General features: G+C 44.2%; 1 protein-coding gene across 1 annotated transcript; it reads right to left on the reverse strand.

Annotated features, from left to right (window-relative positions):
• Positions 1-191: 191 nt before the first annotated feature.
• Positions 192-20,951, reverse strand: LOC134469439 (coiled-coil and C2 domain-containing protein 1A-like). The gene is made up of 19 exons (XM_063223705.1): positions 20,924-20,951; positions 20,306-20,411; positions 20,028-20,134; positions 19,421-19,672; positions 18,421-18,616; positions 16,665-16,789; positions 15,722-15,806; positions 13,409-13,518; positions 12,603-12,728; positions 11,737-11,795; positions 10,975-11,091; positions 10,055-10,128; positions 9,834-9,895; positions 9,691-9,742; positions 9,082-9,181; positions 8,636-8,726; positions 3,400-3,531; positions 2,905-2,960; positions 192-840 (listed from the first exon to the last, which is right to left on the reverse strand). The coding sequence occupies exons 2-19, from the start codon at positions 20,394-20,396 to the stop codon at positions 816-818; spliced, it is 1,860 nt and encodes a 619-aa protein (XP_063079775.1). The 5' UTR covers positions 20,397-20,411; positions 20,924-20,951; the 3' UTR covers positions 192-815.
• Positions 20,952-21,167: the final 216 nt, after the last annotated feature.

The raw sequence follows: 21,167 nt of genomic DNA on the forward strand, positions 1-21,167 counted from the left end.
GGGGACCACTTCAATTCGTTTTCCTGTACAAAATAAATAAATAAATCTTTGAAAGGTGTGCCATCGTACTCTGTTCCAGACCACTAAGTCAAGCTGGCATGCAGACACACCTGGGTGGAGTGTGTGTGTTCTCAGGGGAAACATCTAGGAAAAGCAGAGAATAATTCTGTATTCAACTGAACGTCAGAATTTCAATGTCTTTATTAACAAAATACATATAATATGTAAGACAAAAATAATAACGTTGCATGGAAATGATTCCAAAGTATAACAAAAACTGAAAGTGTAACTCAAGTGTGGCCGTTATATGCTCAGACATTCAGATAGTTTAATAAAAAATAGACCATTGTAAACTTAGTAGTGAACTTAAGGCATTTGTGAACTACGTTCATTTTTTTAGCTTCCTCGCTGAAATAGATAAACATGAGTGTGCATGTAAGACTAGTGAGTGTGCATGTTTGGAGAAAGTGTGCGTGTCTTAGATAGCAGAAAGTGTGCATATCTTAGGAGAAAGTGCGCATGTCTCGCTTATGTATTAGGAAACAGTGTAGAGATAAAATAGCGTGGCCTGCAGTGACGTCCGAGAGAGGTATTACTCCAGTCCGGCGTCAGGATGAGCAAGATGATTGGCAGATTGGTAGTGGGGATTAGTCCTTATTTCCCTGGTGCCTGTCTAGTCAGGTGACTCACGCAGGCTGAGGGGAGAGCGGGGCGGGGCTGAGGGGGGAGATGGGTGTGGCTGAGGGGGGAGATGGGTGGGGCTGAGGGGGGAGATGGGTGGGGCTCCTGGGAATCTGACCCACTCACCCACTCACTCACAGCAGCAGACATGCAGATGACCTGAGGAAAGGACAAGATGTTACATTATGTGGTACGTGGAGGCCTCCAGTGTTTATTACTGGGCACTTTTTACTGTGCGACTTCTTGAGGTCCTATTTAGCTGACTTGATGATGCAGTATAATGTAAACTGCTGTGTGCCACTCAGGCATGATAGGAGAAACCTGAAGCAGATGGGGATTGTTCTTCTGTCAGGACAAATGTATGAGATACAGATACTATACAGATTTCAGTAGATATTGTCTGTCTATCTGACAATATGTCCGTATCTGTAAGTCTGCATCTGTTACTGTCTCACTGTGTCACTGTCTTACTCAATCCATTATGTCAATGCATGTGACAATAAAATATCCTTGCACCACGTTCTGCCTGTCTGTCTGCCTGCCTGTCTGCATGTTCTATTTTTGTTAGAACTGGTTATTTGCTTGAGAACATGAGTTCTTGAGCTCTCTTTATCAGCTAGTGTCACAACCATTATAATATTTTAATAGAAAACTCTTCTGAAAAAAAAAAACATTGTGTTCCAATGGCTTGCTATAATTGTACAATCAGAGGACTCCAGATTGACTTTCTATGAAATCTACAGGACTGAATTATCTTTTCATTTAAGCCGCTACAAAGGCACAGTGTACTGCTCCCCTCCGCTCCATTGCTTCACTGCATTGCCCTTCAGTCATTTCCAATTCTGAACATTAATTCTCTCCTCTGTGAATCTTATTTAACAAGTGTGAGATTTTCAATTTGAGAAGCACTCAGGGATTTCACTATTGGAGTAATTGTAGCTCTCAAAAACAGCACACTACGGACAGTTCGAACTGAATTTAATATCACTAACTGCTAAAGAAACACATCCAACGGTACATGTTATTTTCAATTCACATAATTATGCCAACACAAGTTCCTGCATATTAACCCGTTAAGACACAGCGTTATACATTTGCTGGTACCAGAATGCCAATGACCAAGTCGTAGTGCATACTAAAGGCCTTCAGTTATGTCACAGTATTGTAGAACTATGGTGGTTGACTGTTCAATAACTATTACGGCATGCCACTGAAGGCACAACATGCATTAAAGGCCAACTTCCGATAAAACTCAGTTTTACTCACTCCTTTCGAAGATCGGACGGTCACCCCAAGTTAAACTCACTTGCAAGGCTCTCATAGCGGTGCGTCAACTCTCCTGGCTGTGTTTCCCGGTATTTCCCAATTTACATAAATAATGCAGAGAAACGAGCGAATCACGAAAGTCTTTCTGTGTTTCGTCACGTCGAAAGAAGGCGTTGCCCACAAAGGTTTATATCGACCCATTTATCTAAAAACATGTCGAGTAATTTTTTTCTGCTTGTTTTCAAAACAAGCAACGTCTGGTGGCCCGAAACATAGCTTAGCTTAGCTATCAGCTGGTTGCTACTCTCAGGTACACACACAGCACAAAGCCTCATACATAAAGCCAGCTCACTCTGGTTGCTCCGTGCCTGCTGCTCGCCTAGGGGTCGCTGTCGAAAGAGCACAGCCCTGAATGGAGCCTGCACGCCTCCGTTGGCGCCCCTATAGTGCAGTACCACCCGGGGAAGTGGCGACTCTGTTTCCCATTACATTCTCTCCAAGTACTGGAGGACTGAGCCAATCAGAGACGCGTTTCTTCGAGAGCAGGAGGAGTGAGCCAATCAGAGACGCATTTCCACGAGAAACACGGAACACTCTCTCGTTTCTCCACAAGCCACCTTGCCAGCTTGCAAAAACGTCTTGAAACAAAGCAACCAGAACGTTTTTTAAAACAGGACCAACGCGTAACACATTCAATAACAATGGGGAACACGGCAATATCAATTAAATGACGTTGAGAGGCCATCTTTAAGGGGCAACAGGAACTTTACCTGTAGAGTGAGATTGCTTTGAATGAAATGATCGGTTAATTACGTTAGTAAGTTTATCTTTTTCCGGGATTAAGCAGGTGGGAGAGACACTAGATCACAGGCTACAGTCACCAAATGTAAACACTCCTTTGTGTGTCCTACATTCCACTGCTCCTCAAGAATAAACAGTAAAGAAAGAGCAACACACCTGCGGACAGATTTTCTAGTCTTCTCCTCCTGGGGTCTGGATTTGGGAGTTATAATCTGACAGAAAAGAAAACACAGTATTCAACACAAAACATGCAAACAATGATATATAGTGTGTACATGCAAAGTCATCTTAAATGTGGTCATACAATATGTCATGATGACATCGGTAGATCTCTATAATGTGGGACCTTTCTCGATGTCAACCTAAAACTAATGAATACTATCGGAAACCAAGAGTGTTATCCCTTTTTGACACTTGGGAAAATGAGTGTGGTAGGACACAAGAATTTGATTACAATAAGATTGCACTTGTTTTACATGACATTACATTATAAATACCTGTTTTAACATAAAGTGATGACGCGAACAAGCTACAAATATACAGAGATGGTGCTGCCAGAGTACTGGACATTGAGCAATGTTAATGAGTTGGAGGTAAGTTAAGTTTTGCTAGGACAGGAGAGGAGAAGCAGATGCCTCCAGTGGGGCTCACCATGGGCATAGCAGAGGAGTCCAGCACTAGCCACTGCTCCGTCACCGTGTGGGGCTGTGGCCCCCCGAGAGGCTCCCGAACCCTCACCTGCACCTCCAGGTGACCCCCTGTAGCCTTCCTCCTGTGCATAACCTGTACAGGGAAGAAACATATAGACCAGGAGCCCAGGGGGGTCAGCCTAGTTGGGAAGGTTACCAATTTTTATGGGTACTATGATGTCTGGTATGGTCCCCAGATAGAGGATCAGCACGTCTGCCGGGTTCCCTCTGGTGGGTGTGGCCAGGGGGGCTGTAAAACTGGCACCCCAAAAATGGGCTAGATCAGTTGGTGAGGTTACCACTTGGAACCTGTTGTAAATTGTTCATCATAGTCCCCTGATAGAGAAATGACCACTGCCAGACATTTTTAGTGGTGGGTTACCCCCGGCAGACGCCCCCGTATGATGACACCCCCAAAAATGGGCTAGATCAGTTGGTGAGGTTACCACTTGGAACCTGTTGTAAATTGTTTGAGATGGTCCCCTGATTGAGGAATGGCCACTGCCAGACGTTTTTGATGGTGGGCGGGGCTTGGCAGACATCATTAATTGGGGGTAAAAAATGGGCTAGATCAGCTGGTGAGGTTACCTCTTGAAACCTATCATGAATTGTTCATCATATTCCCCTGATAGAGAAATGACCACTGGCAGACATTTTCAGTGGTGGGGGACCCCCGCCAGACCCCCCAATATGATGACACCCCCCAATATAGGCAAGGTCATTCACATAAGGTTTGAACCAGGCATGGTACAAAAGACAAACGACACATCACCCTTTTTTAGATAATTCCAACGTGGGAATTGATTGGAAGGGTCTACATGTTCATAGAAACTTGTTGTGGGTACTTTTTAGGACAAAACTGACTTTAATTTAACAAATATTACGAATCTGGACAGGAACCAGTTTGTAGGCTTTCAAAATCAATGCAAAGATGACATGTTTCTGACTTAAAAGTGCATTGTGTAGAATGGGGGCCAGAATATTTCATTAATATTTACAAAATAATAAACCAATATGTATCATTATGAACAAAGTACAGTACGTTTTGCTGCACAAATGTCTCTTTCAAAATGGCAGACAATGGAGAACAATGGAAAGTGCAATTTTCCTAGTCATAATGAATACTTAGAATTTGATGTTGGTAAGTATTCATAAAAAAAGGTAATATTTTGAATGGGCGGTATGAATTCTGGGAAATAAACAACTAAAAATATTACTCTGGTGCACCTTTAAGTAATGCATGGAGAAATTACGCTGATATTGAAGGCCTGTGAATTGTACTAAGAAACAGCAATGTGAAATTCCCACTTTGCAGCAGTTCTGAAGATTTAGAATCAAAATACTCGGCATAGGCATACACAGGACTGACATTAACGGACAGACATTGAAGTGGAAGACAGGGCTTGTAACAGTATATAAGTATTGAGAAATAATTAAGTGAACAAATAAAAAACAACTGAACATTTGACACTGACAAAGCAATCCTTCCTATCCTGTTAAATTACTACCAACCATAATGCATCATGAAGTGCTTTGAAGGACATGTCAGACATCCAATAATAAATTCATTCACCCTCCCAGGACCTCTTGTTCATATAGCAAACAGTGCAAAGGCATCAAGAAAGTTGTTTTAGTGGGGGTCATCTGTGTTCTAGGGCCAATCCCATTTATACACTGCTGTTGTATTCCGCTGCTGGATTGCAAACTCTCCTATGGCCTCATCCATGTCCCTTGGTGTACTGGCATGTCTCCTAGCATCCCTCCATGCTGTGGACTGTGGTAGGGGTCACAGCAAACCTACTTGCACAGAAACACATTATGTGACAACTTGAATGAGTGGCACTAGCTGAGCACAATGTTTCATGATGGATGGGAGGAGAAATACTTGCAAAAGATTGGGATTGACCCTAGAACACAGATGACCCCCACTAAAACAACTTTCTTGATTGCCTTTTTTTTTTACATGTTTGCACATATAGACACACCTATAGCCTACTGTACCTATGGAATTGGGGTGCACAGTAAACTGCATCTATACCTGCAGTATTCACAAGGACTGTCTGGGCCCTGTAACATACAACACACCATTATTATGCCCCCACATGAACATGCTCTATGGGGTTAAGAACAGAACCAAATCTTAACCTTGAAGGACAAGACACATCTTTTAAAAGTTACCCAACCTGTGGGGTTTTGTTAAAGTACACCAGGATAAGACGTTAACAAACTTAATATTAAAACAAAAGTCCAAATCATAATGCCTAAATAAAAAACCCTGACTGTGCGGCAGCAGCCACAGGTCAAAATAGAAACACCTATGAAGAACCGTCAGTTCCTTCAGCTTTTAAAAGGCAGCTTGGATTGCAGAGTCAGGTGCCATCAATTAAGCCACTCCTTAACACCTAATCGAGGTCAATTTGATAAGCTGGAGAACAAGGCAAAACAGGACATGCATGCAGTCTTCTTAACACCATACATGTCTTGTTGTTGCTGCTGCCCACAAGGAAAAGACTGTGAGCACGCACTTGCACACACACAAACATACATGGAACTGCACTATACGTATAAATGGCGTGACTTTTGTCATGTGCATTACACCCCTTTTTGGTTGAAAACATTGTGGGGAAAGCCAATGCAAGTCAATTGACCTGTAGACTAGCGTTGTTCATGCTCAACATGCCGAAAATGTGTTGTGTTGCCGGCTATTCAAATAATATAGCCAAATAGCCGTGGCTGAAGCATGGACTGTGTTCATTTAGGCTAGGCGATGTAGCATGTAAGTTAATGAGACATTCAATTTGTTTTCCCCCAAAAGGGGGCTTAACACACATTCACGAGCAAAGTACCCAGATGGCAGTTCATACGTATGTGACTGCAATACTCACAACAACTGCCTGGGCACCTGCAATATGCAACACACCCTGCTGCTTCCAAATATTCTGACTTGATAACTGGAACAACAAGTATTTCTTAGTACTTGTATACTGTTACTGGTCCTGTCTTGCGCTTTAATGTCTGTCTGTTAATGTTGGTCCTCCTGTAGGCCTATATGCCGTTTGCCAGGGTTTATAAAGGTGGTTAAGTGTCTTATTTTTCATGTTAGGCGTTGTCTTGCTTTAAAATATTACCTTTTTTTTATGAATACTTACCAACATCAAATTCTAAGTATTCATTATGACTAGGAAAATTGCACTTTCCATTGTCTGCCATTTTGAAAGAGACATTTGTGCAGCAAAACGTACTGTACTTTGTTCATAATGATACATATTGGTTTATTATTTTGTAAATATTAATGAAATATTCTGGCCCCCATTCTACACAATGCACTTTTAAGTCAGAAACATGTCATCTTTGCATTGATTTTGAAAGCCTACAAACTGGTTCCTGTCCAGATTCGTAATATTTGTTAAATTAAAGTCAGTTTTGTCCTAAAAAGTACCCACAACAAGTTTCTATGAACATGTTGAGCCTTCCAATCAATTCCCCACGTTGGAATTATCTAAAAAAAAGTGGTGTGTCGTTTGTCTTTTGTACCATGCCTGGTTCAAACCTTATGTGAATGACCTTGCCTATATTGGGGGGTGTCATCATATTGGGGGGGTCTGGCGGGGGTCCCCCACCACTGAAAATGTCTGCCAGTGGTCATTTCTCTATCAGGGGAATATGATGAACAATTCATGATAGGTTTCAAGAGGTAACCTCACCAGCTGATCTAGCCCATTTTTTACCCCCCAATTAATGATGTCTGCCAAGCCCCGCCCACCATCAAAAACGTCTGGCAGTGGCCATTCCTCAATCAGGGGACCATCTCAAACAATTTACAACAGGTTCCAAGTGGTAACCTCACCAACTGATCTAGCCCATTTATGGGGGTGTCATCATACGGGGGCGTCTGCCGGGGGTAACCCACCACTAAAAATGTCTGGCAGTGGTCATTTCTCTATCAGGGGACTATGATGAACAATTTACAACAGGTTCCAAGTGGTAACCTCACCAACTGATCTAGCCCATTTTTGGGGTGCCAGTTTTACAGCCCCCCTGGCCACACCCACCAGAGGGAACCCGGCAGACGTGCTGATCCTCTATCTGGGGACCATACCAGACATCATAGTACCCATAAGAATTGGTAACCTTCCCAACTAGGCTGACCCCCCTGGGCTCCTGGTCTACCTAATACCCTGTGTCTCAATCCACGCACTTGTGCACTTCGGACACTGTGTTTCAGTGCATAGGGCGCTCACGCTGAACATTTCGGTTGAGTCAATGTAAACAGTAGCCAACCGATATTTTGGCAAGCTAATGCCATGCTCAGCCGTGACTTCCAGCGAGGGCACAGTGCGTAGTGGTCAAACATTTCCACGACACTACGCACTAAAGACCTCAGTGCACTGTGTGCATTATGCACTAACCGTCAGTGCCCTGACATAAGTGCGTGGAATGAGACATAGGGATAGTCAGCGCTGTGGAAATCAAGGTCATGGACAAGGTCACTCTCAACATGGGCCCCAGGTGTCGGTGACAGGTGTATTCTGAGTGCTTCAGTAAGCGTGTCTTTCCAAAGAAATTATATGATATAAATAGCTTCAATCTCCAGTGTCCAATTAACCACATGACAATCGCATGTACTATAAGTTTGTAATAGTCGAAATGTGTGACCTAATTGTAATGTGTTATGTCTGTAATGTTGTAATAATGTTGTAATGTTTTTTCAGCAAACAGTACTGCGCTGCACTGCATAGATAGAAATGTGTGCACTAAGAAAGTCTATAGTGTTTCACATAAGCAAAGCATATTGTGTGTATGTACGTACAGTATGTTTTGAAATAGGCCACATAAATACACTGGTTTGAAAAAAGGCACCCCTATGGAATCTCATCGTTAATTCTTGTAGTTTCATAAGACAATCTCAAAGTAGCAAAAAAAAAATTCTACAGATATGTAAACATGTGACTGTTTACTAGACATAAGCTGAAATGTTTCTCTCTATGGTTTACCCTATATTGAAATGAAGTTGCTGCTCAAAACAGATAAAGCCATGTAGTAATAATTTTCCAAAGGGTTGCCTTAATTGGAATCATATTGGAATCATATCATATCTATAAATAAATATGGTATAAAATGAATATTAGGTTAGAGTTCAATAGGCTGGTGGTGAGTCTGAATGTGGATCATTCATCAGTGTGCCTCCGTTCCTCTACCTCTATCAGCTGTCGGAGGTCACAGTGTGTCTCCAGGGTCTCCAGCTTCAGCTGTGCGGTGTAGACCATTTTATCAGCCTTGAAGAGGCCTCTATGGGGAAGATAAGCAGGCTCAGTGACACACACACAAAGACAAAGAGACAGACAGACAGACAGACAGACAGACAGACAGACACACACACACACACACACACACACACACACACACACACACACACACACACACACACACACACACACACACACACACACACACACACACACACACACACACAGACCCATACATGCACGCGCACTTACACACACATACGCACGCACACACACACACACACACACACACACACACACACACACACACACACATACGCACGCACACACACACACACACACACACACACACACACACACACACACACACACACACACACACATTTGCAGACACTCACTCCTTACGAACAATCTCCAATTTGATGCCTTTGGACTGTACGACTCTCTTGAGGGCCCGATGATCCTTCTTCACCAGCAGCTTGAAGTGCTCGTTGAACACTGAAGGGCCCAATGACAGAAAGCAGCCATGAGACACCATTACACAAAGAAGCATCATTTCCTATGTCTGCATATCAGTTATTACTGTATACTGACTCTACTCTGAGCAGTAGATTACCCTGACACCATTGTATAACGTTAAATAGAGGGAATCCTGCAAGTGTAGTACAACAAAAAGTACAGTATACTGCAAGAATTTCCATCTCATGTGTTCTTGTCAAATTGCTAGAGTAGTGTGTTTGTCTTGTATGGCTGTTTCTGTTGACACATTATTACATTACTAGGGAATGTTCAACACAACCTTGCAATAGCAATATCTCTAAAACGGGACACATTTGGACCAAAAGGCTTGGTCACAAGATAAAGAAGGTGTTATGAGGACCATTTCCAGTCTGAGCTCAATATGTAGTAAGTGTTTGTAGGGCAGAACGCTTGAGATCCTTCGTTCCTGCTAAGTTGGTATACAGTATAGTACATTTATCACAGTTATGGACAACAACATTACGCACCTGGATTTCCGTCATCTCTAACAAAGCTCGTTTGTCCTTTCTGTGCTTCTTCCTGACAAGTAAAACACATTTCTAATAAACACATTACACTATTACAAAGTACTTATTATTACACTGTATGTGTCACAGTGAATTGTACTTACTATGCTTGGAAACTGGAATTCAAAGCGTACACTTGTATCTTCATGGACTGAAGCGGAACTACCTGTAAAACAAAAAAAAAGGATACTATTGAGAAAATGCATGAATGTGGACACATTGCAAGCGCTCGCTCGCACTGGCTCGCACGCGCACACACACGCACACACGCACGCACACACGCACACATGCACACACACACCCTCCTGCAAGTGAGTAATCATACCTGTGGCGACGGGGAGATTAATTCCCTTTATGATGCTCAACTCCAGTTCGCTGCCTGTCAGATCAGGGTTAATCCTGCATGACACATGAGAGAGAGAGAGAGAGAGAGTAGGGCAAGATGTTGGTCAGGTCACTTGAAGTTGCTTGTGTGTCAACAAGGTGACCTTCCTATAATATGCCGCCTAGGTATGCCTAACAAACATCCCATTTTTCACGAAAAAGGCACACTTGCAGTGCAGACCACCAGTGCAACACTGATGACAGGAGGTGGCAGTATGACTTCAGTATGTTTCAGTTAAATCAGTGTGCAGGACGCTCTTATACATTCATGTACATGGCATGCCTATTTCCATCACACACATATAGACACAGACACACAGAGACACAGACACAGACACAGACACAGACACATACACTCACTAGGATTTGATACTGGCATCTGCCAACCGAGCTATGCACTGATCTCCTTGCTTCATCTTCTTACTTAAAGTGATACTGTGCCTTTTTTGGAAACAAACTCATATTACACCTCCCCTTGAATTAAATGATTGAGTTTTACCTGTCTCCTGTATTTCAGATGTTTTCTAAGTGTGGCAGTGCAAATTTTGACTCCAAGCTAACAATTAACATTGAATCCTATGAGACCAGCTAGCTGCCAGCTGGTCTCATAGGATTCAATGTTAATTGCTAGCATGGAGGTAAAATTTGCACTGCCGTACTCAGAGAACGATTAAAAGTACAGGGGGAAGTTAAAACTCATAGTACAATAAGCGTATTTCCAAAAATGGCACAGAATCGCTTTAAAATGAATTATATCATCATACAGAAAAAAATACATAATAAAATGGTGGCTGAATGGCTAGTGAGCCACGATTGACGAGCCACAGTGGCCAGTGAGCATCAGCTCATTGCTTCCCTGACCTGAATGTGTTGACGGTGGCCCCCTCCATGTGGTACTGAGGTACAGGGCACCCCCTTCTCTGGCACTCTCTCAGGGCCTCAGCACTCTGCTCACTCCTCTCAGCCAGTTCCTCAAACCTAGAACCATGGAGTACAGTGCAATAAGTACACGGATACAACATGCGATCCAAATGGAAAAGGCAGCTAAAGCCTCCAACCTATTTACTAAGTCAGAGTGTCGTCACAGTCTCTGCAATATCTGCAATGTAGAACTTGTGCCAGAGGAAAGTCCCCCCCCCATGTTAACATGGCGGCGCTCATGGCCACCCAGTGTGAAGGGAAAAGTGTAAATAGAGTAGGCATGATGCCAAAACACTGGAGTTTAATGCTTCGCCTCACCACGTTCTACAGCAAGAGACAGAAAGAAAGTTTGTATCAATTTTATGCATCTTTTCAAAGGCGCCTCTTCCGTGTTTTCCCCCACATCAATACGGTGGAATGTTGACATTCACACAAAAATTCCGCAATTTAGTGAGCAAAAACATACAAATATAAATTACAGTGGACTATCTGCACATTTGTTCCCATTCTATTCTTTTATTCACCACAACTGAACCTTTAAAGCTTGCTCTCTTCCTTCTTGAGCAACTGCAGACATTGTACTTGAATAATACATGTGATACTAATTTCAAAAATCACTTAATGAATGTAAAATGCAAAAACTTAAATGATGCTATGTTATCAACTATGTGGTAACACATAGGTTTGTAGCGGATCTGTCACCTGGTGGTTTCCTCGATATTGCCCATGTGACTGAACTGCTGGCAGTAGGCAAGACATCTCTGTGGAGTCAAGCAGCCCAGAATGAGAGGAAGATAAAGGATAAAGCAATGGAGTAGCAGATTTAAGACATAGTGTGATGACTCATGCTGAATATGTGTGAATGTTTACTGGGGTTGTGTTTGTACATTGACTGTCATGCCAACAAGTCTGGCTTTGGTGATGTGGCCAAAGCACTCGTTTGGTGCCACTAAGGCCCAGGTTCGAAGATGGGCATGCCCCTCTCCTCCTCTGCTACAATGGACATGCAACAAGCTCAAGTACTGTCTTGGGTAGCCTCTTACTGCAGATGGGCCCGTCGACAGGATTATTCACTCTTTGCTTATAACACTCAACTACATCATAACAAAATTGCTATGACAATGAAAGGTTAAGAGCTGGTCATTACCATTTTGGTGACAATAAAGGTATAACAGAGGCTCTGCGCTAAGGGGCTGAAACAAAGCATGAACGTAATGATGTTAGCAATGATGGAGCAATGATGTTAGCAATGTTCCTTCTGTGGGCTGTTTCCAAACGATATCTCGCTGTAATTACAGTATGTCTCATAAGTGAGTACACCCGTCACATTTTTGCAGAATTGTAAGTTTATCTTTTCATTGAACAACATTAAAGAAATTTCACTTTGACACAATGATTAGTGACTTGTTAACAACATATTTAACTGCTTACATTTGTTGATCACTCACAAAAAATCAAAATGAGACATACTGTATATGGTGACAATAAAGTACCGGTACTTCTACTTCTTCTACGTCTGTGTATTGGACACCTGTGGGCAATGCTATCTGTTAGATAGAAGAAGAGACCTGTTTCTGCTCAAAGAGGAGCTCTATGAGGTATGTGTAGGAGTCCTCAGCCTGAGGAGCTGCAACAGGTGACTCAGAGAGCCCCCGCGTCCTGTCCTCCACACGTCCACACACGGCATCTGCCTCCTGTCATCAGACGTGAAAAGAACAACAAGAGAGAGAAGAAAGAGAGAAATGGATAGGTAAAAGTTAGTATGACAAAAAATAACACTTCAGCCAACTAGATAGCGTCAGCCAATTTTAAGGTTTTGATGGTTTTAGCAAAGATTTTCTAGGTCCCTTTTAGGTTTTCCAAAATATTTTATAGAGTCAGGAAGATGGTTTTAGCAAAGATGTCTAGGTCTCTGGTTTTATCATGCATCAGTTTTGGCGACACTACCTTCCAGACTTATCGCAATTGTGCAGAGAAATAATGAGATAAAGATAGACAGAAGGAGTGAAAAGAAGACCAAACACCCTCTACAAATCCACAGGTGCTAGAAGTAGCAATTTGAGTCCCCCTCATCCATCTCCTAAAACTTCTCATATAATGACCAAGTTCTTACATAGTGTAAAATAATAGGGATGTAACTTTAGCTATATGGGGGTTACCCCCGCCATGGGTCTTTGGTGTAGTAGGACATTCCAGTTTTAAATGTTGAAAATGTTAAATACGGCCAGTTTTCTGAAGCAAAAAGCGACTAAACAACTGTTTCCCTGCTTTCGTGTGGATTTACTGCATTTACATGCACCATTTGGTTGCTACAGAGGTGTCAGAACCACACTGTGTTTGGATGGCATTGGATGGCAGGTGTTCTCTTCTTTACCCAGCATGCCTCTGCTGTTGCGTGGTCTTCCTCTTCCTCATCTTCAGCTGGGCTGGTGTGACTCAGCAGCGGTGAGGAATCGTTCTCAGTGCTAGACGACGGTTCAGGTGCTGGGAGGGGAGGAGGGAGAAAGAAACAGGTGGTAAAAATAGCTCATTAACGCCGGATGTCACGCAGGGCTGCCAACATTTTTCAAATGTCTGACCTGGAGACCCGGAAGGATCCACTGTAGGATTCGCACACACGCACATACAAACGCGCATGAACGCACACACACACGCACACATGTACACCCACACACACACGCAGGAACACATGTACACACACACACACACACACACACACACACACACACACACACACACACACACACACACACACACACACACACACACACACACACACACACACACACACACACACACACACACACACACACACACACACACACACACACACACACACACTAATTAGTTTCTATCCATCAGAGGACTTTGCGGGTTCATCAGCGGGGGGCTGAGAGTGTGAACTAGAGGGGATGTCTCCTAGCCTTTACTGTGAGGAAGGAGGAAGGGGAGAGAGAGAGAGAGAGAAAGAGAGAGAGAGAGAGAGAGAGAGAGAGAGAGAGAGAGAGAGAGAGAGAGAGAAAGAGAGAAAGAGGAAGAGAGAGAGAGAGAGAGAGAGAGAGAGAGAGAGAGAGAGAGAGAGAGAGAGAGAGAGAGAGAGAGGGGGAGAGAAGGGGGGTAGAGAGGAAGAGGAAGACGAAGATGAAAGGAAGAACGATGCGGTGAACAGAAGAGTGTGAGGGTCTAGCAAGGAGAGAGAGAGAGAGAGAGCAAGGTAAAGTGAGAGAGAGAGTATGTGAAAGGGAGAGAGTGCAATGAAGAAGAAGAAGAGGGCATGAAAGAGAGATAAGGTGAGAACAAGAGCTTGGGGACGTGACGTTGCTGCAGCAGGCTGATCAGTTCCAGATTTGGTCATGGAGGATATCAGCAGCTAGCTCCTTATTAGCATTCCCACTGCACCCCTTCATTAGCTCCTCTACTCTCATCACACACACATGCACACACACACACACACACACACACACACACACACACACACACACACACACACACACACACACACACACACACACACGCACACGCACACGCACACGCACGCACGCACACACACGCACACACAACTGAGGGAAGGATATAAACACATACACATGCGTGCACACACGCTCACACACACCCTCACACACAAACTCTCTTTCTCTCTCTCTCTCTCTCTCTCTCTCTCTCACACACACACACACACACACACAAACACACACACACGACAGATAGATGGAAAACATAGATATGTGTGCAAACCCACTTGGACAAGTATACAGACTGACCATGAAAGGCCTACAAGTCTCGTACTTCAAACAGCCTGCCCTCCCCTCCCCAGCTCCCCCACCCTTTGATGGTGTCATCTTTAATTGCAACTGGCATGGCGTATAGAGAGCAACAGAAAGAGCTGATGAAGCTGACTGTCTCTAAGACTTTGACTCTGATCTGTACGACTGACTAACACGGTGACTAACACGGTGACCGAAACGTTTTTGAGCACACAGATGATATACTACTTGTACCTCATACATAGGATAGAGTGATATACATATTTAAAATGTGGGGGCCAGGGAGACCACTGGGGGGGGGGGTCGCGAGAGGGTGCTAGGGGGGCCGTGGCAGGCTGAAAAGAAATGTAATGCAAAACAAAATGGCCTCATTCATGACATAGTCAACATATTTATTTCGCTTCCTATTGTAGTTGCATGGATTTAGGGGTGCACTTATCGACTTAAGGGGGTGTACCTAAAAAAAAATAGTGTGGCACGACACATGTCAGGGGGCCTTGGCTGGAATCTACTGGGATATAATGGGGGGCCTTATCATGGTAAAGTTTGGGAACGTCTGGTGTCGGGAAAGGGAGGAGGAGTCACCCCATTCCGCATTGAAGGGGTACCAAAGATAAACCAAAATAATGCAAAAAAAAATACAAGGCTTGTTGTTAAGGCAGTCAGCAGATTTCACTCAGAAACACTCCATCACACCCACCACCAGTTAGCAGTGTTGCTGATTAGGGAAAGAACAACTTGGATCAAAACATCAGGAATTTGCGGGGCCAAGCACCTCACAGAAGACCACACAGGTCCCCAACTACAATAAGATTGGGAATGCGGCCCAACAATACAATTTGTTGTGGCTACTATTGGGAACCTCTCCCATTGAAGTGAATGGTAACTGACAAAGAGAAGTACATTCAGGTGTTGTAACATACTGTGTCCAGGAGGGGGCGGCAGGGATCTGATGTCTGGTGGAGGTGCACCTCCTTCTTTAGACGCCTCTACTATGGACTCCAGCTTCTGTAGAAGGGTAGAGGAGGAGGGCAGAAGCGAAATGACAGAAGGGACAGAGGGGGGGAGAGAGAGAGAACGAGACAGAGAGAGAGAGAGAGAGAGAGAGAGAGAGAGAGAGAGAGAGAGAGAGAGAGGGAGAGAGAGAGAGAGAGAGAGAGAGAGTGAGAGAGAGAGGATGGAGAGTAAGAGAGAGAGGAGGGAGAGAGGAGGGAGAGAAGTAGACAAGATGAGAGAAAAAGAGTGGGGAAAGAGAGCGAGAAGATAGCAATATAGTCCATTAACTTGACTTATGACCTTCATTATTGACTTTATTATTTTGCATGCTGCCATAGTCATCCATCAGCCTGGCCAGAGTCTGGCTGTGTAGAGATGCTCTGTAGAGAGAGAGAGAGAGAGAGAGAGAGAGAGAGAGAGAGAGAGAGAGAGAGAGAGAGAGAGAGAGAGAGAGAGAGAGAGAGAGAGAGATGAATTTACAGGGCTGACCTAAATATGCCCCTCAGTGCCCCTGGCACACACACATGCACAGAGTAAACTGTCCAGCTGATGCCACAGTCCGTGTGTGTGTGTGTGTGTGTGTGTGTGTGTGTGTGTGTGTGTGTGTGTGTGTGTGTGTGTGTGTGTGTGTGTGTGTGTGTGTGTGTGTGTGTGTGTGTCTATCTGAGCGAATGTGTGTATCTCTCTTTTGTGTGCTAGTCATGTGCGTGCAGGTGTGTGTGTGTGTGTGTGTGTGCGTGCACGACGTGCATGCATGCATGCATGTGTGTGTGCATGTTCGTGTGTATGTGTGTGCACGCGCGTGTCTGTGTGTGTGTGTCCGTGTTTGTGCGTGAGTGTCTGTCATCCTCAATGCCACACAGGTGCTACCTTGGCTGTCAGGTAGTATCGCTTGGCCAGCTGCACGTGTCCGTCTTGTTTGGCTTGGACTGCTGCCACCTTGTACTGCTTCAGCCTGGCCAGGACCTGAAGCATGGCGCCGGAGCCTGTGCACACTGATCACAGACACAGATACAGACGCACATTACTGTATATACACTCACACACACTCCCTCCCTCACACACATTATATACACTCAAACACACTCCCTCCCTCACACACACACACTGCCACAGACACAGGCAGGAATGCATGCATACAGTACAGGCAGAGGCAGACGCGTATGGAACTGTGTGTGTGTGTGTGTGTGTGTGTGTGCGTGTGTGTGTGTGTGTGTGTGTGTGTGTGTGTGTGTGTGTGTGTGTGTGTGTGTGTGTGTGCATAGAGACACATGCATGCGTGCAAACACAGACACATGCATGCGCGCACACACATGCATGCACGCACACACACGTGCGTGCACACACACAGACACACACACACAGACACACACACACACGCACACACACACACACACACACACACACACACACACACACACACTTGCTACGTACGCTCGGTAATCATGTTCCTCATGTACCCCACTGAGCATACTCATAAACAGAAAGAAAATGCCAGAGAAGCAGCCGCTGAAGTGAAGGCGGCAATAACACAGAGTATTTTAATCCTGACCTTTTCACCAAAGCACACAGACAGACCCACACAGACAGAGGCAGAGAAAGAGGGAAGAAAAGAGAGAAAGGCACCGAGGATAGAAAGGGAGAAGGTAGGTGGCAGGCTGAGAAAAAGAGGGGGATGAAGGGAGACAGAGAAGAAACACAATCATGTCAACCCTAAGGTCATTTGGTGGTGGAAACCAAAGCACTTCACCAAGGACAGTTCCTCTTACAGTACATTACTGTACCTTACAATATGTATTCAAACAGCCAAAACAACATGTCCGTTTGGCACTAACCAACTAAAAAAAAACCTTCACGGCAGGATCATCAAGTGAATCATGAATCCATTAACACTAATAAGAAACCATAATTCCATTCTATTAACCAGAGTAGTCGTCACACCTCGCAAATCACACTCGGCCCCCTCTGACCCGGTACCCGGCAGCACCCGGGGATCAATAGGTAATTCACTCTCTTGCCTTTTGTAAATGCGCAGTCCATCGAAGGCCATAAATCAAAAGCGACTGAAAAATTGACCCGCGTTCAAGCACCGGAGGCCATGATAACGGTTTATTACAGCAGACGCCAGGCCGGGCAGCAGGATAGCAGTAGTAACGAGGGTCGTTACAGTAGGGTTTACTGTACCATAAACGCAGATGCGTGTGTCCTAACAAAACGGCTAATGCAATTAAAGGTGTTTTAACGAGGGTGGTATGAAAGTGACAGCGTTAAAGCAATACTAAGGGATTTTTCTTTTCTTTTTTTTTAGTCGCCCTACATGTAGGAGTTACTGTATGTCGCAGAGAACTACGGAAAGACGCTCTTGTCCTCTTCTCTACACTCACTCGACTATCATTATAATGGAAGAAAAGTCAGAGGTGCTTTCACCTTGTTCTCAAGTTGAGGAACCACTGAGGAGACTGTGTAAAGATTATGTTAAGGTTGACAAAACTTATTAGCAACTGGTGCTGCTTTAATTATGCACCTGCCATACAACACATCAATGGTGAGAGATGTGTGAACTTGAATACTACGTGTTATTATTATTAACACGTCATGCAGTCTGTGTTAATATTAAAATTCACACCTGAATGAATGGTCTTGTCATCGTCTGAGGTAGTCATGGCAGGATGTGGACATGATCCCTGCTCCTGATGTTTGGCTGGCTGCTCGGTCTGAGGGGCTGATGATGGTTTGCTGTGAGCTGCTGGAAGCGGAGGAGGAATTTGTGCCTCGATGACAGGGTGGCCTCTTCTTGCCAACTCCAGCAGGGTCTCCAGAGTCTATAGTACAAGTACAACGCCATAATAACACACCTCTGATCAAAAGGCATCATGTTTCAGTGTTATACACAAATTAGCATTTTGTGGTGATATGAGCAAAGAACATTGCTCAAGTGCAAATGCTATGCATGTACCCTCACTGATATGTGCTGCTGTTGATCAATTTTTGGTGATCGGTTTTTATGCTGCGGTGCTGCACCACAGAATGGTCAATGTATGAGAAACACTGTGTTTTGATATTTTGGGTTTGAACCGGAAATGTACTAGCCTAGGAAATCCCACGCTGCCTTGCACGATTGTTCCAATCTCAAAGACAGCGTATCTCATTTGTGATAATTGTGCGGCAATAGCCAGGATAGAAAATTACTTCATAAGAAGTTGTTTCATTCATTTCTTCACATTAATAAGGCATAGACTAGCACTATTATACTGTACCTACAAGATACTCACAAGCTTTACCTGGCGATATGACAACTTTATGGACTTTTTTTCTCAGTCCCACTATGTATGCAGGTGCTGCATGGTGCCTTTGGTAGGACAGAACTACCTGCTGAATGCCCTTGGAGACTGCTGGCTGGCCGGGCTTACTTTCATTCACACTTTTATTTTTCCTCTCACATGCAACAAATCAAAATCACTGCAGCATGTGCACTACATCACCCTGACAGCTTCCTGGCCACCGCCGGACCACTCAGACCATATAAGCCGAGCCCAGAGGCTCGCTCTCTTCAAAGCCACCTTTAAAGGATAATATATTATAGTCTGTAATAATGGGCCATAAGCTACTGCCGTTGGATCTCGCACCTTCAATCCCCTCCTGTATCTGCGCTCTCGACTCGCCGGTCCGTCTGCCTCGGCCTGGTGAATGGCGACCCGGTACACGTCAATACGGCCAATGAGAAGGGGCTGCAGACCCTCAGAGGCGGCGGTGGCGGATGGGGCCAAGTACGATGGGGCCGTGGTGTGAAGTGAGTGCGATAGAGGCGAGCCGTTTGACTGTGGCTGAACATTAGAGTCTTCAGTTCCATCCTGTTTTAGAAGCTCGTTTAACTCTGCCTGGGGGACACAGTAGGGCGGAACAGTTGGATTTCACGCGAATTGAAATTTTCAAAAAAGTCCTTATTCCAGCTGAAAGAAAAACCTAAAAACTTAAAAACTAGACAGAGACAGAACGTGTCTCCGCTGAGTTTGGCCGGGATGTGACAGAGATCTATATGCAAGATCAGCAGAACACAGCAAGGACCTGGCCCACTTCAGAGCTGGGAGCGCTACATGGATTTGTGCTGCTTTTCCGGTGCTGCAGTTCAACTTTAAAAGTACGCCTTTGCCAGGCCACTGACAGTGTTCCTCTGGTTGACAGTTAGCAAGTATACTGTAGTGTGGCATGGTGTGCAAATTAAATTGAGATTACCAGAAGATCAGCGTTAGATTTGGGATCATCAAGATCCTCCTCATCATCATCATCTGCACAGTCCTCCTCTTCCTCCGCCAGCTTCATGCAAAGTGATGTTAATCTGTCTGGATATGAAAGTAGATAACAGCAGCAAGTCTCATCATAAATTGCTAAGGCATTTAAGCTTAGACTCTATTCTAAAAAAAACAGCCAAGGTGTGTCCTTGTAAGATGCCAGACCACAGTGTTTGTAGCCTACACAAACTATAGGCCTGGTTAACTTAAAAGTACACCTACATGTTCCAGCCTCACTGCTTCCAGTCACTTGGCCCTGGGAGACTGCAGAGTAATCTTGCTGGAAGCCTTCTGTATTCTTCATAGAACACATCCCATTCTCTTTAAGCTGGCAAAAAAAAGACAATGGACAAGGCTAAAACACACACGCGCGCGCACGCACGCGCTGGCACAGAGGCACAATTTGCTGGGTCTAATGTGTAAATTATAACTTCATAGTTCTATTATATTATTTATGTCAGTCCTTTTGTGTTACTGACGAGGACTTCAGGTGGCTGTGGCCAAATCATAGAGGCTGCAAAAGACAATTACTTTATCGCCATAATAGGCCTACACAATTTGCCACCAGCTACTAATTTAACATGAACACCAATTTCATTCTTTCAAACGACAACGATCTCGCTCTATCGGCCTACTTTACTAAACACGCGCGGCGGCCAAGAAAAACAGTCAACAAACCTCCTTACAAGCCTCCATACGCGCAGTTTACCTGAAGCTAGCAACAAGTTTCGCTATCATATTGCGTGATCTGTCGTATTACACATAAGTAATGTTACACTGTTTATATTTTGAAAGATGACAGAAGCGTCCATTTACAAATAGCGGATAGCTTAGTATTACCGTGGTGGCAGGAAAATCCACATGTGGAATATTTCATAATACCTGATGGACTTCCTGTTGTCAGCTGCGTCTCCATTGGCAACCAGGCACCAGGGAAATGTCCTATCTGTGCGCATGAGGTCAGCTGTTTTTTCCTACTCCTTTCTTTGTTGTTATTTTGGTTTTACGCCTGCTTATTGTTAATACATTGTAGTTTTTGAAGTTTTTGCAGTCATTGAAGTTTTTTGTTTTGCATAGCATTTGA

Source organism: Engraulis encrasicolus, chromosome 2 (assembly GCF_034702125.1).
Source record: "Engraulis encrasicolus isolate BLACKSEA-1 chromosome 2, IST_EnEncr_1.0, whole genome shotgun sequence".
NCBI lineage: Eukaryota > Metazoa > Chordata > Actinopteri > Clupeiformes > Engraulidae > Engraulis > Engraulis encrasicolus.